Source organism: Neopsephotus bourkii, unplaced genomic scaffold, assembly GCF_033783945.1.
Source record: "Neopsephotus bourkii isolate Nb327-2 ecotype Australia unplaced genomic scaffold, CSIRO-AGI_Nbou_v1 NB_1572, whole genome shotgun sequence".
Taxonomy (NCBI): domain Eukaryota; kingdom Metazoa; phylum Chordata; class Aves; order Psittaciformes; family Psittacidae; genus Neopsephotus; species Neopsephotus bourkii.
Window position 1 is genome coordinate 698,019 of NW_026902048.1, and position 14,482 is coordinate 712,500.

The 14,482-nt window shown below is 39.4% G+C and overlaps 1 protein-coding gene across 11 annotated transcripts in view; it reads right to left on the reverse strand.

The window, feature by feature from the left end:
• IQCH (IQ motif containing H) overlaps nt 1-14,482 on the reverse strand; it is a 54,904-nt gene that overhangs the window by 21,223 nt on the left and 19,199 nt on the right. For 10 of the 11 annotated variants that reach the window (XR_009728104.1, XM_061371132.1, XM_061371131.1 and 7 more), the window contains 3 exons: nt 11,994-12,169; nt 8,495-8,767; nt 6,423-6,614 (listed from right to left, as the gene is read on the reverse strand). Coding sequence is in view for 10 of the 11 variants with exons in the window: in XM_061371132.1 (XP_061227116.1) it covers nt 6,423-6,614; nt 8,495-8,767; nt 11,994-12,169 (641 nt within the window). In the remaining variant the exon portion in view is untranslated. The remainder of the gene's footprint in view (nt 1-6,422; nt 6,615-8,494; nt 8,768-11,993; nt 12,170-14,482) is intronic. The other variant, XM_061371129.1, reaches the window with a different exon arrangement.

The following is a 14,482-nucleotide window of genomic DNA, read 5'->3' on the forward strand; positions in this document are numbered from 1 at the left end:
TGGGCCTGCGACTTGCATTAAGTACAATGGTGAAAACAGAGCACAGAATTCGCCACTTACATCGTATTATCTACTCACTGCTTCCTGAGAGCCCTTCCCTCATTATCGCAGCCTTTGCTTTGGATCAGCACCCAGGCCGAGGCTTGCTTTGACTGGAGAGGCTTTTTGTCAAGCCCAGGCACATATGCTATGCTTCAATACAGAAGCACAAAACAGCCACTTTCCGTGACTACAAGAACAAGAAGGTTAGTTCTCTTTCAACTTTCCAGCACTTAAACTGCTGTTCCTTTTTTCACACCACATGGGGCCATGGGTTTCTCTTCTGGCTCATGCTGTCACTCTGCACGTAGAGGATTTCAATATATAAAGATCAAGCGCTTCCTTTAATTCTAAATTCAACTACATCCACACACACAAAAAGCAAAAAACCCACTGGCCTGCCCCCAAAGCCCCTTCAAATTGCCTGTTTCATTGTACACGTTGCTATTTACCGTACCTCCATTGAAAAGCACATGTTTACATTGTGCCCTGAACTACTTCAACATCTGCTAACAGACCAATAAAAAATAAATAAACCAGGATCGTTTAGAAAGAGAGACCCTTTCTATTTCCTCCAAACACTCCTAATGTGGCAGCAGCAATATGCTGCCAGAGCCCCGTTCGTAGATGTCGTCTTGGAAAACACTTATCTGCAGGGAAATGAAATAGAGAATCACAACCGCTACCAAAAATCAGGCAGAAAGAGGATCTGAGAGCTCCATGAAATTGTCAAATAATCCTGCATGTTTATGCACAACATGTTAATTTGGGATTAGGATAATTGTATTAAATAGTTCTCTTTATCATTAGCAGAATATTCCATGTGCATTGCTGTTTTATCCATAACAGCATGTTTTTTGTGAGGTTGCAGCCTTCATTACCCACATATACCTTCAGAGCAAAGAAAAAGTAACGTAATTGTCATAACCTTCAAAAATCTCTCTTTTAAAAAACCCTGTATCTTTATTTCAAATGCAGCATCTGTAAATTCAGGGCATAGGGATGTTAATTCTCATAGAAAATGACGTAAGTAATATGTGAATGCATCTTTTCTGTATTTTAATGAAATCTCTGCAAATGCACAAACAACCCAGATGCCCGCAGATTAATAGTATTTTCCTAATTAATTTATTTTCCTCTTTCAGTCTCTCTGCGTTTTGCTCACTCACCCTCTGTTCTGGTTTGACTCTCTAAAGGAAGGATGCTAATGAAGCCCAAAAATGTGGTTTCGAGAAGAAAAAGAGACATCACATAGATAATCCACAGCCACTTCCCAGGAATTGTTATCTAACTTGCTGAGCTGCAGTGCTAAAGGCATTGTGAGACAAAACCTGCTTTGCGTTTCATAAGCAGCACACAGTTAAACTTCCTTTATTCCCCGAGCTGCCTGGGTGTTACTCCTTGGATTTTAGCAAAATAAACATTTTTAAAATAATCCAAGCAGGCATTTTATTGGCTGCGATAACATTAACGGATTTCGGATTTCTTTAGTGCTCTTGCTTTATCCTCTCCTTCCACACTGTTATTGCTACAAACTGGCACTTAAATTCAATTGATTCAAAATATTCTGGATCCATATGGCCTAAAACCCTGGAGCTGAAGTTCTGATATTGCCTCACTGCTGTTTTCTAGCATTTGCCTCCACTCCAGTCCCCAGATGGTGGAAGTAACATTTAAACCTCCTTTCCTCTGCCTTGTACAATAGACCTTGGCACCATTTCAACTGTTTACTCCGGTAATTAACAGCACTGATACCACAACAATTACAACTCCTACAATCTTAGCACAATAATGCTATGAATTAGTGAGAGCTAATGGCTGGAAGGTATAGTGGTTCCAGACTGCGAGATCTGTGCGGTTTTAGACTCAACTAAAAGGTACAAACAGCACGCTCGCGGTACACAATGATTACCTTGTAATTAGTTTACACAAAGCTTCCTATTTAATGGCAAAACGCTGTAATTAACGCGTGACAGAAAATCAAAGGGTACTTTGTAAGCATATGAAAAATTAACACTGCAGGCCTATAGCTTTATGTACTGATTAGAAGCATATTAAATCAATAGGACATACAAACCAACAGCTTGCATATCTGATTATTGCAAGGCTCGGGAATGGATATCCTGGTTTCAATTGAACCAAGGGATACAATTATCATGCTTTATTTTATTTAAGATTTGAGAATCACCTGAGACATCACCGTGGCAGATAGACAGATATATTAATGAGCTGAGTGAGAGCATTACGGACTGTCTGAAGCCACAGTGAATATTACAGTTATTTAGGACATACTGCTGACAGAGCACTGCGTGTACCAGGAGACAACCTGCAGCTGTATTGCTGTATAGGTAATCAATGTCTGTCTGAAGCCTTTGGGTTCTCTCTCTTTTTCTATTAAACATCATCTCAGTTATGAGGAATTTTAAAAGCCTGTCAGAATGCTGGAAATGCACCTTGTGTCAGAGTCCCTGGCCCTCCTCAGGCTGAGGAAAGAACACACCTGCCAGGCCATGAGTGGAGTAACGCAGCAGCAAAGGCAACTGCCCAAGAACCCTTTCTGGACTTCAGGTGCTACACTAAGACTAACTCAATTACTTGCTATTTATTCCAGTTGCAGTAATATCTGTAATGCTGCCATAGGACAAAGCTGTTGATGATACAAAAGGCCATAGGAGCGGTGAAAATTAGATTGGGTCATGGCAAGGAAAAAACAGTGTTAGGAAGTTGAACTGTGCTCAAAGGGGGTCAGAAACGATACATGGCATTGCCAGCACACTCTCTGAAATTGCTTCTTTGACAGTGTTATGGTTGGTTTTATTTTGACCTGCTTACAGTCATATGCTCTTTACCCTGAATTCCTTCCTTCAGTAAAGAATAAGACATAGTACAAAGGCTTCAGCTCGCTTACAGTGCTTGCAGTTCATTCAACCAGTAAAGAATGCTTTCAACACTATTCCTAACTTCGAATAATCACAAAGTTTATCCATTACTTATTACAGGACTTTCTAAAGTTGACCAAAAGGTTTTATTAATTTAAGGGAACATCCAACCTTTTGCATCATTTTTATCTCGCCCTTTAAAACTCTTAATTTTCCAATAGCAATAGATGCATACTCTTGCAACCAGTGTCTGAATATTGCTTTGTGCAACCCAGACCAAAAGCTGGATTTTCCAGTTTTGTCGCCTTTTGAGAAGATTCTGATTTCCTTTTATGCATTTTAGTGAATTTACCAAGATAGAGTCTATAAGGAAAAGAAACTGTGACAAAATACCGTGACACAACTGGAGGCAGTAGGATTCAAATGCTCTAACATTTAAAACAGAAGGCTGCCCAAGCACATTAAATAGCTTCTTTTCTTCTACAGCAGATATTTAATGGAGGGTTTTAAAATGGTTGTGTAGCCAGGGCCAATTATAATGGCTTATTGAGAGAATATTTGTTGCTTGGTTTTCTGTGTCTTGTTCTATTCTTGTCTTTTCAGCTCTTCTTTATCCCCACACTTCACCCTTTGTCTTTGGTCTGATCTTACCTTTAGGATTGCTGCTAGGTGGAAACTCACATCAGGCTGCTGGTCCTGGTGGTTAATTAAGAGTCATAGCGTAGTAAAAAGTATATTAATTTGGCTACTGATTTAGGTACTATTTTGAGTTCTATAGTTATAGGGTGGCATCTCTGCATAGTCTAATATTATTTTACCTAAAAAGGGAACTTAAGAAAAAAGGCAACTCTAAGGGGAAGGTGATGTTACCTTTCCTCTAAAAGGGAGGAGGACATCAAAAGTTGTGAGAATCTGAGGTGGCAGTTTGAGTCCCAAGATTCAGAGATCAGGAGGCATAACAGACTTTGATTAATCAATCAAAATACACCAAATCCACTTTGTAGACTGCTTTTCTGCCAATCTTCAGGTTGAATTCTGAGCAGGCATCTGAGCACCTTTCTTCAAGGTCATGACAGTATGGCTTTCACAGTAGAGAATGTGCCCACAAATGGCCTCACAGGTGCCCAATGTGCACATGTGGAGGCAGCAGCTCTCCATATAAAGTATCATTAGAATGTGGGCCTCAGGATGACAGACCACAGCAATGCAGTCAGATGAAGGCCTTAAAGAGATGTTTGGCATGGTTTGTGAATTGAACCCTTTATGCAGTTGCAGAATAATTCTTCAGATTAACTCAGATACTGCATTAACAGGGTAAAATAGCTCAGTAATCTTGTCCTACACTTCTGCTTGCCCAACATTCTATTTGAAATGAGGAATCTAAAATCAGCCTCATTTTTAGATGGAATACATTTTTTACACAGTTCAAACTTACAAACCATATTATTTTTAATCTGTTGCCTACTCCCTACCAACGAGGCAAATCTGGGTATCGTGTCTTAAACTGCTATGCAAATTATGCTATTTGTAAGTATTAACATAATTTAGTGCTTACAGTCATGTTCTCATTTCTAATAATTCTAGCAGAATGGCGAGGTTTCCAGTGTACTCTTAGCCTGCAGGATAGTCTTTCATCAAGAAGCTGAATTTTTTAATAACCTGCCAGCATCCGTTTTGTATGTGGCAGCCGATGCCGATGACACAATGTCTTCATTATCAAAAGAAACAGGTCTACACACTGTAATAGGACATTAAAGCATGCCTGTGCTCATAAACTAATGCTTTGATGTTTAAATGTGTATCATTACAATGGGATTCCTTAACAAAGGATGATTTTAATCCTCTGCTCTCAATGGTAGTACTCAGTAGAGGCTGCAATTCATTAGACAGAAAAGGTCTCCTATACAGATTTGAACACAGGTATTCCAAGAAGAGGTTCAAAATGGCAGCAAAGTCCATGCTTTGCCAAAACCAGCTTTAATACTGGGCTGGATTTATGGAAGCATTACTGCTGACTCTGAGAAATCAGATCAAACACATTATTCCACATATATTTTCCAACTTCCATGTTTATGTTTAAGGGCTTTAATGGGTTGATTCCTGGTTGCATCAAAGCTGAATATAAAAGTGGTATAAAAGGGGAACCAAAGCAAGCCAGTTAGCACTGCATCCTTTCCGGAGTCACTCAGCCACAAAGAATCCAAAAGGCACAGGAATGCTAATAGGGAATTTATACCAGCAAAGAACTAGACCTGGGGAATGATTTTTGTGCCCCACTGACTTAGGTGCTGGGTGTAGTACATGGGTGTACAGTTAGTTTTATGTCCCTGAGAGCTCAGTGGCCAGATGCTGACCCTACATTGGCTCTCCAGCACTCTGCTCTATACTGCTTGACTTGCCAAGAGTGAGGGATCGTTAGCAGATCAGGGAAATCAGCCCTTCAGCTTTACATCATCAGCTCTATTTTATAACATGGAATTATTTTGTAGTTATCAAATGCAACAGAACCATAACCAGCACAATTTGAAATTTTAATATACAATATAATTCAATCAAACAAAAATTTCAAACTGGTATGGATTGAATTAAAAAAAAATCAAAAGGAGCTATAATGAGTAGTTTATGTAAATTAAACAATTCTTTCTGGATACATTCCTTCTGGCTTTAAAGCAATTACATTAGGAATGAATTTGGCACAATATACAGAAATATCAAATGCTTATTGAAATTAACACATTTAAATACCAATGAATTTTTAAACTACAAATAGTTTTCTGAATGGCAGAACTAATCAAGTCTGGTTTCTTACGGATTTTTCTGTGGTTGAAATGTATCATTTTACAGCCTCTCTCGATCATGTGGATTCTTGGGAATCTACTAGTGCTATGCTGTTCCCTCTAAGTATTTATAGGGTCTCTCTCCTTACCTAAACACCCACTGTAATGAAACATGCAGGACAGTCTCCAAGACCTCGAGCATTCTTACACAGATGAAAATAACTTTATTAGTTATTAGTGAGGGATAACAGAGGAAAAATAATCCTTAGAATAAAGAATAATAATCCTTAGAAAACCAGATTATAATGACTTTGGATGTGGTTTCAAATTGATTAGTGGTGTTCAGCTGTATTAATCCAACACTTTGTTCCAGTAATTCAGAGTTTCTGTGTAGAGACAAGGCTCTGCCACCTGTATTGACACATGTCCTCACTTTGGATAAAAAACACTGTGTAAAATTTGCACATTACCGCATATGAATGAAGTGTTACTTACTCCACATTGGATGCCAGGCTTTCATTTTTATATTGATATATTTAACTGTTTTATTTGAACCACTGTTACCTATTGCTTTGCACAAGCTAGTCTGGGCTCTGTAATACCGACTCACTCTTAGCTAAGCCTTAAAATGAAAGCTCAGAGAAAGGGTGTAGTGTGAGGAATAACCACAGTGGGCTATGAAGAAGCCACAGCATCAAACAGGGCACCCAACTCCTGTGTTACTTACGTGTGCCTGCTTCTCACTCCATGTCTCAGGGCTGTGTCGCTGACGTTCCTTTTGCACCCAGGGGTAGCATTTCAGATGTGAAATAATGTCACAATAGGCAGTACCATTTCCTCCACGCTCATCATTCACTTTAAACAGCCAGCGCTGCACTTCCATATTGACTACGATGAGCTGGCTGAGAATACTGATCATCTGTGGAGCAATCACACAGAGATATTTTGAGCTATGGTTCTTCAATTTAGACTTCCAGTTCTCAAATAACCGGGCTTCTAATTTATTGCCTAAACACAGTTCGTTTATCCCAGAGATGCTCATATTGTTACAGTATCTTAGATACGCAGGACAATGAACCTTGAACATCTTTTGATGAAGGCTCTATGGCCTTTATCCTGTACTTGAGTCCATCAAACAGCACTGAGCAACTTTGCTGGTCAGAGCAGCTGCGCTCCAAGAGAGAAATTTGCCTGTCCAAGCTATTTTGTGTGATGAGGATCTTAGGCTTTGGATAATCAGTACTGCTGAATAAATGTTTGTGACAGGGAACGACATGGGGTGGACTACACTATCTGCAGTATCTGAGAAACAATTGTGCCAGATTCCAACACCAGCCAAACAGCTGGGAAATTTTCCTACTGGAGAGCACGTTCTCTGTTTATAAATGTAGGAAAGAGTAACCAAGCAGCCTTTATAAAAATGCTAATTATTTATTTGTGTATATACACAGATTGAAATGGCTTTTAAAATGCCTTCTGCCCAGCTGGTGTAGGATGCAATTAGCTTCTTAGGAACTGCAAATGCCTTTGAACCTGGTAGAAGTGTTATCAGATCCTGTCACGTTGGCTACAGCCTTCTACATTTTTACATAGTAATTTGGGGGACTTTTGTTTCTAGCTTTTTAATGTTGACCTAAAATACGTTTCCATGTGTGTCCTGATGCTATTATTTGTGGCTTTTGAGAATCATTTAAATGTGTTTTTCTTGATGACTCCCCTACAGTAATGAAGACGATCAATAACACTGTAAGGACTGTACCAATCATAAAGAATTATGTGCTCTCCTTAAGTGAAAATGGAATTGTGCTTTGGCATAGCATCACCTTGCTTTGATTATTTAACCCAAAATGTCAATATTTCATACAAGCAAGCAGAAGTAGAACTTCCATAACACTGTACTAGGAATCACAAATATTTGATTCACATAAATTATTTAACAATAAATTGGTTGGGTTTTGATCATGTATTTATTTCATCTGCTACAGAAGTTGCAGTGTTTGTGTAGCTAAGATTGTTTTCAGCATTAAAGGTGATTAATAAATAGCAAAGCAACATGAAAAGCCCCTTAAAGAAGTAGGAATACCTGCAAATTGTGGCTTTCCTTTTGCTGTCTGAGACAGAACCACCATAAAAATATATTTAAAAAGAATCAGTACAGATCAGATTTAGACATATCATTGCAGACTGCAAAAGCAGCTTATAGAATAAATGCACTGAATGCAAAATAAGCAGATGCAAACTGAACCCAATACAAAAAATTTTTGTGCCTTGTAGTTTAGGTAACATTTTGTTTTTTTTCTTATGGGTCATGCTAACGAGATAGGTGACTTCAGCAGTGATAAGCTGGATGCAAAGCAAACTTTGGTCACAGATACGTTCAGTAAGCCTCAGTTTGAAAAGGCTGACTGCCTAAGTGCAAGCAATGTTCCCTTCATTAAATACCTGATTTTCCCAGAATTCCTTGTTCTATTTTCTGTCACTGGTAAAACTCCAACCAGTTGCATTGAGGCCACAACTTCATCCATGGAGCAGCAACACAAACTCTTTGAAATAACCGGACCAAACACCCTAATATATTTTCAAGAGAGACCATGAAAGATACGGAACAATTGCGTTACTGCCAGACCAGGTTACAAACTGCATTTAATTGGTCAGGCAGAGCCAAGGAAGATCCTAACCTCACACATGGTTTAATGAAACCCAGTTAGGGTCTGGTCTAATCAATAGAGTCATTGTAATCATACGTCTGCATCCCATGAAGTGAAAACAGGGACCTGCGAGTTGCCCCATCCCACTTACCTGCTCCTTGTTGTAGATGTCTGACTCTCCAGGAGGGGTTGGCACACGAGCACTGGCAAAAATTCGTTTACTTCCAGACTTGGTACTATAGAGATGAGCCACTTCTGGCACTGAGCCTAATATAGGCACATTTAGCATGTCAGCCACAGCTAAATCATCATTGTGGGGAAACCCTCCAACAATGTAGGCAGCTCTGCTCTGGAGAAGAGTTCTTATTCTTTTGATAGTCTTGGGACTATACTTCAGCAGCGTGGCCAGGCACATGTGATGCTCCTGGAGAAAGATAACATTATTCTTGTTAAAAGGTGTTCTTTTCTATTCCCTGAAACTCATTTATAATGTTGCACACAATAAATACATTATTAATAGCAGGCTGGGTTATGACCTATCCTGTAGCTTAGCAGTTTAAATTGATAAAAGCTGTTGGGGTGAGGCTCCATAATCGTGCACATCTTTAGTGTGCTGGAAATGGGCTCATTGGGAATAGAACTAATTACTACACATCTGTATTTATTTGATCCATGCGGAATTATCCTTCTGTCAGTCGGCAGAGAGGCTGGTGGCCTTTGGATAATAGTGATTCATCTCAGCAACACTTCTGGCATGGTTTAACTCTAAAGCTCCTAAAAATCAATAACAAAAATGAAGAACACCCTCCCTATAGCAGGGAATGTATTTCACCATACAGTTCAGCAGTGTTTTAAGTGATTCTCTGAGAATAAACCACTTTGATTTACCAAAGCTTGCTCTGATCACATTAAATTACTGGGGATATACATTTCCATTACATGGTATTTCTGATAGCTACTGTAAATGGAACTGCAGAGTACTCAAGGGGTGGTGTTTTTGTTGTTTAAAGTACAAGGGCTTCAACTTTTTGGAAGGAATTTCTAATATCTTCTAAAAAAGAAGTTCTGTTGTTGAATGAGCTGATCATGGCAGATGCTGTAACCTCTGAATTTAAACATCAGGTGAAACCTCAAAAATGTGTCCTACCACATGTCCTGTGCTCAGCCTGCAGATAAACTAATTCTCTTTGCAAAGATACAGAGCTGCATTGAGGTTGAGACAGACAGGGATGGACATCATGCAGACACAGTACAAGAGGCATCCACTGCAATAGACAGCCATAAATCATATTTGTTACAAGAAGAAAATCATCTTTACATTTTGATTTCATCTAATTTAGGCCCTAGCCAGGGAAGTGTCCCTTTTCAGGCCAGCATAACTACTGGATTTGCTAGGGATTTCCAGGACTGGGGAACCCAGAATATTTTCCTTCAAAGTCCTGGATGCTCCTTCACAGAGTCTCAAGTATAAATCCTGATTTGGATGGAGACGAAGGTGAAAAAGGAGATGGAGTAGCCCCTGGAAGCAGACATAAGGAATCCCCTTTTAACAGTTCCTCAGTGCATTGTCACACCAAACAGCTCCAAGAAACACCCAAGCCTCTCTATAAAAGTCAGATATACTACAAGGACAGTGAGGATGTTAAGTCAGAGACATGAGATACTCTTTGAAGTTCTAATAGGAAAAAGGGAGTCACAGGAATATAAGGACAAAAAGAACAACAAACAGATTTCCTGGAGCCTTTTTCCTCCTATCAGTTCTAAACTCCAGGCTCTCCATGTTCCAATTCCTGTTTCTTTTCTCCTGGACTCTGGGATAAAAGCAGGGACATGGCCCATTCTGCTGGTGTCGTGGCTGAGTTCTGCCACAGAGAGAACAGGATCAATTTCCAGCCCCGGTCACTTTCTCCCTGGGGCCACGAGTGATGATGTAGGGACGAGATTTGCTTTGTGTCTCTCAATAATGGATTTTACAGTTAATTAAAGAGTGCAGGAAACAGGCTGTAAAATCTAGTTCATTCCTGCTTTGAGAGCGGTAGGGCTGCCATGATATATTATAGGAATGTGAGTGGCAGCAGGTAAAGCAGAATGAAGGAATCCTCAGAATTCCTTTGGTGAGCTCCCTACATCAGAGCATGTAACTGCCCCCAGTAAATCACAGCTGCACCTAGAAAAGAAGCTTTCTTTGGAAGATCTCAACAGAAATTGGAAGAGTGAAGGCAATACACAAGAGATGCCTGAAAACAACCTACTTTTACACTGAAACCACTTCAGCCAAATCACCGCAGCCAAAATCATTCATGAAAGACATTTTCCATTCCTGGACAGCCCTTCTATGTTTAGCAGCACATCTTTTATCCATAAGCTGATGTGGTTTAGATGATATTTTTAACATGTTTTATGTAGAAGGCTTCTTAAAGCTTCCAATATTTGGTAGTTAGTACTGGAAAAATCACACGGTATCCAGAGAAAAAACAGCTTCAATTGTCAAAGTGAAACTTGAAACAATTTCATCAACAGTTTACCATCCCAATAATTCCACTTTGCAAGGTGAAGGCCCAGCACAGGCATCTCTGATTCTTATAGGTGTCCAGTATCAGGTAAAAGAAGAATACTGAAGCCAGCTCCTAAACCCACAGATATCACCTTGATGCTTTTCTCCGACTTAAGAGCAAACAGAAAACATTAATGCCTACAGATTTCATTCTAACTGGGGCAAAGCTATCAGGCAGCTCTGACTCACAGGTCCCCCCCTGCACAGCAAGAGCACTCAGCACTTCTCTCACTTCAGTGTTTTCGGACTACTTCAGCAGAAGAGGATTCATACATAGAGCAAGTGTCTTGCTGAACAGTGTGCTAGTGTCAAGCAATGCACTTACGAAATATAAAAAGCTTCTTTCTCTTCTGAAGCCATTGCTTTCAATCTCCATACGGCATAACACATACTTGCTCAACAACATGACTAGAAGAGGATTATTAATATATGTCAAAACCAGGAGCAGGGTTTCAAGCACAGACCGTAGAGATGGAAGCATAGCACGAAGTTTGATAAAACCCAAATCTCAGCTGAGACCCCATAATACTTATAAAATTACTCTTCACTGTAAGGAGTGTTCACTGCTTACAGTATCCTCAGAAACACTGTTCACAGTGTGCATTAATTAAGGTCTCTTTTTAGACCATGTTTTATCACCTGGCTTTTAAACTGATTTCACAGGTTCAGAACTAGTATTTCTATATTAAGTTGTTTTTAAGTTGTGCTTTTTAGCAAGTTCTGCATTGGATTTGTAAGAAACACTCCAGATTTGACTGATTGAATGCTGGGCTGCCCAGAGATAAAAGTTGGAGTAATAAGTATGGTTTATTGCTACGATTTGCTTAGAGATATAAATCTATCAAGTTCCCAGGCCCAAGCATATAGTAAGAAGGGACAGTGCTCTACAAATAGCCAATATAAGACTATCTCAACTAAGTCCATAAAGCTAAACCAGGATATTTATTTCCGATGCTCTAACTAGTAGTCTAATCAGTAAAGCCCTTAAACTTGCAATAATATTTCACTGATGTGTACCAGAGCGTTACAAGTTATAAAATTTCCAATTTAATTTTACTGCATCCCTCAAGCTGTAGTAATTAGAAGACAAACTCACAGGGAAGCTGTTTATAGCTTCAGGGGTGAGAATCCTGAACCTGTCCTGCAGGTCACCCATGGCCTCGGGGTTCCCAGATCTAACAGCTGCCTGCAGACCCAGGAGTTTATTGTAATACTGCAGTAACTCCTCACTCAGATGAAGGGGGCAGATGTAGATGACGTCCACGTTGGCATCTAAAACAAAGGGGCACAATGTTCATTACTGGAAGGAAGGTAGATTCCATTCAGAGGAGCAATCCGCTAATTCCCGGTCGCTTGTGAACAAACCGCTTCCTGAAAAGAGTGCTGGAAATAAAACAGAGATCTGCAATTCCCAGATCTTAGTGGTTTAACTGCTTTTTTTGTACTTCAGCATTTCTCTGAAGACAGGTTAGCAACCCAAAGAAATAGTTGGGTTTCAAAATTCAATCTGCAGAACATATTGGGGGCAGAATTTGGAAGCGTTGCAGGGGGATTTCTATGCGTGACTCCCATTAACATCAATGGGGATTGCAGCACTTCTTTAAAAAATATATCCCATTAGCTTCAGTAAATTATAAAACTGAGCTATTTGGTTTAGAAAGCTGATGAAATTGCAGGTTTTGTGCTTCCTGGATTTTTCATGGCCTGTTCCCATTCTTGTCCTGTCCATATAAAAGCTCACGGTAGGACACCATTGATAACTACTGTGGAGCATGTGAGTGTGCAGATTAGCTACTTAAATACCACAGTGTGGAAATCTGCTTTTCTGTATGCAAAACAACATGGGCTGAAAGACAGTGTATATGCAAACACTCAGAGGTGAGAAAGTGGAAGTCTTTAATACATGTTTGGAAAATCTTAACTACTCTACTCTTCTAAAATATTAATGTTAATAGATGAGCTAATGAATTAACAGGCCTTGCAACATCAATAGAACACAGTGCCAAGAAGCACTCCTAGATTGTGATCCAACTCCTGCTGAAATCAGTAGGAAGTCTTTCATTGTCTTTCCTGGGCACAGGAACAAGAGCCTGGGAAGTGCCAGGGATAACTGCTATTCCACATGAGTGAATCAGAAGCAAAGCAAGTGTCAGACTAAGAAAACCCAGAGCCTAACGTTATAAAGGAATAAGATATTCCATCCATTCAGTTTGTTTTGCCACACTGCTGCAGGCAAACAACCCCCAGTAAAATGTAAGGCTGGAATCTGAAGTGAAGCACTGAAGGAGTACAGCACCCGACAAGCAGCCGTGTATTTGAAGCCCCCACAAAGCCTTTATATAATACACTTCATTACTATATAACTTCTTAAACATTATTAAAAGGACAGTTCACTAGAACTGTTAGTACTCTGTTGCTTTTAGGCATTTACTCAGATTTGCAAAAAATGAGCCTCAGAATTCACCAGCTTGGGTACAAAAAGACTTTGCTTGTGTCAGCTGTAAAGCTGGACCACACTGTCAACAATGGACAACCTTAAGTGAATCTGTTGAATGAAACACTGCAGTGCATTTTACTGCTCTTAGCACTGCCCTGTAAAGAGATAATACAAGTCTCCTTTGGACACAGTGGAGATCCAGAGACAGATTAACTCATGGGAGGTCACGACAAGCAAGGAAATCCTTTGGGATTCTCAAAACAAGAAAACCAGTACGGTAAATCTCAATGCTCTTCTGCCAGGCAGAGGTAAAGCAGCTGGTCTAGGTAATAATTTACTTAATATTTGACTAGCTTGTATCTTACTCATGGTCTATTCTACATTTTACACTAGTTTTCAGGTTGACAGATCCTAAAGTGAGAAAACCCCTGGTTAATCTGTTCACTTCGTCCCTTTAAGTTTCTAACCCTCATTTTAGAGCACCCAAAAAAATCTGTTAAAAAAATAAAACTGTACTGTGGAAAACCAATATTAGTGCCTAGATAATATATAAAGGCAATTACATTATTATTTTAGGCAACTGTAAATTTCTGGATCCAATATATTTTGGTTACAAACTTACTAAATGGCATTTATAAAATAATAATGATACTGAAATATACATGGATCATGTGAAGTATCATGAAGTATGTCATTCCAGGGAGCCAGTGAGGCTAGTCACTGACAAATCATATTCCTTACTGCTTTGCTTAAGAGAGGACTGTTATTCTAGCAAAAAAATCCTCTTTTAAATGCATGTCTTCTGCCTCTTTTGCTAATTTAAAAAACATCAGTTTAAATAAGGCCTTGCTCTTTCCTAGCACATCTTTCTCTCCATATGAGCCTGAGTGAACACCAGCAGAATTAGCTACCTAATTTTGTAGAACACTAAACACTTTTGTGGTGCTCAGCATGCCACAGGATGAGGCTGCTTTACCTTAGCATGGAGCTGCGAAGAATCAGCGTGTTTTTCTTATGAATAACATGGTCAGGAGCAAATGCCATAGCAGATAAATTGCTTCCAAGCTTATATGTTCTCTATATTTACCATTAATACACAAATCCTCACCAGTCGTTCTCTTTTACTTATTATGGGCAAATAATGAGCA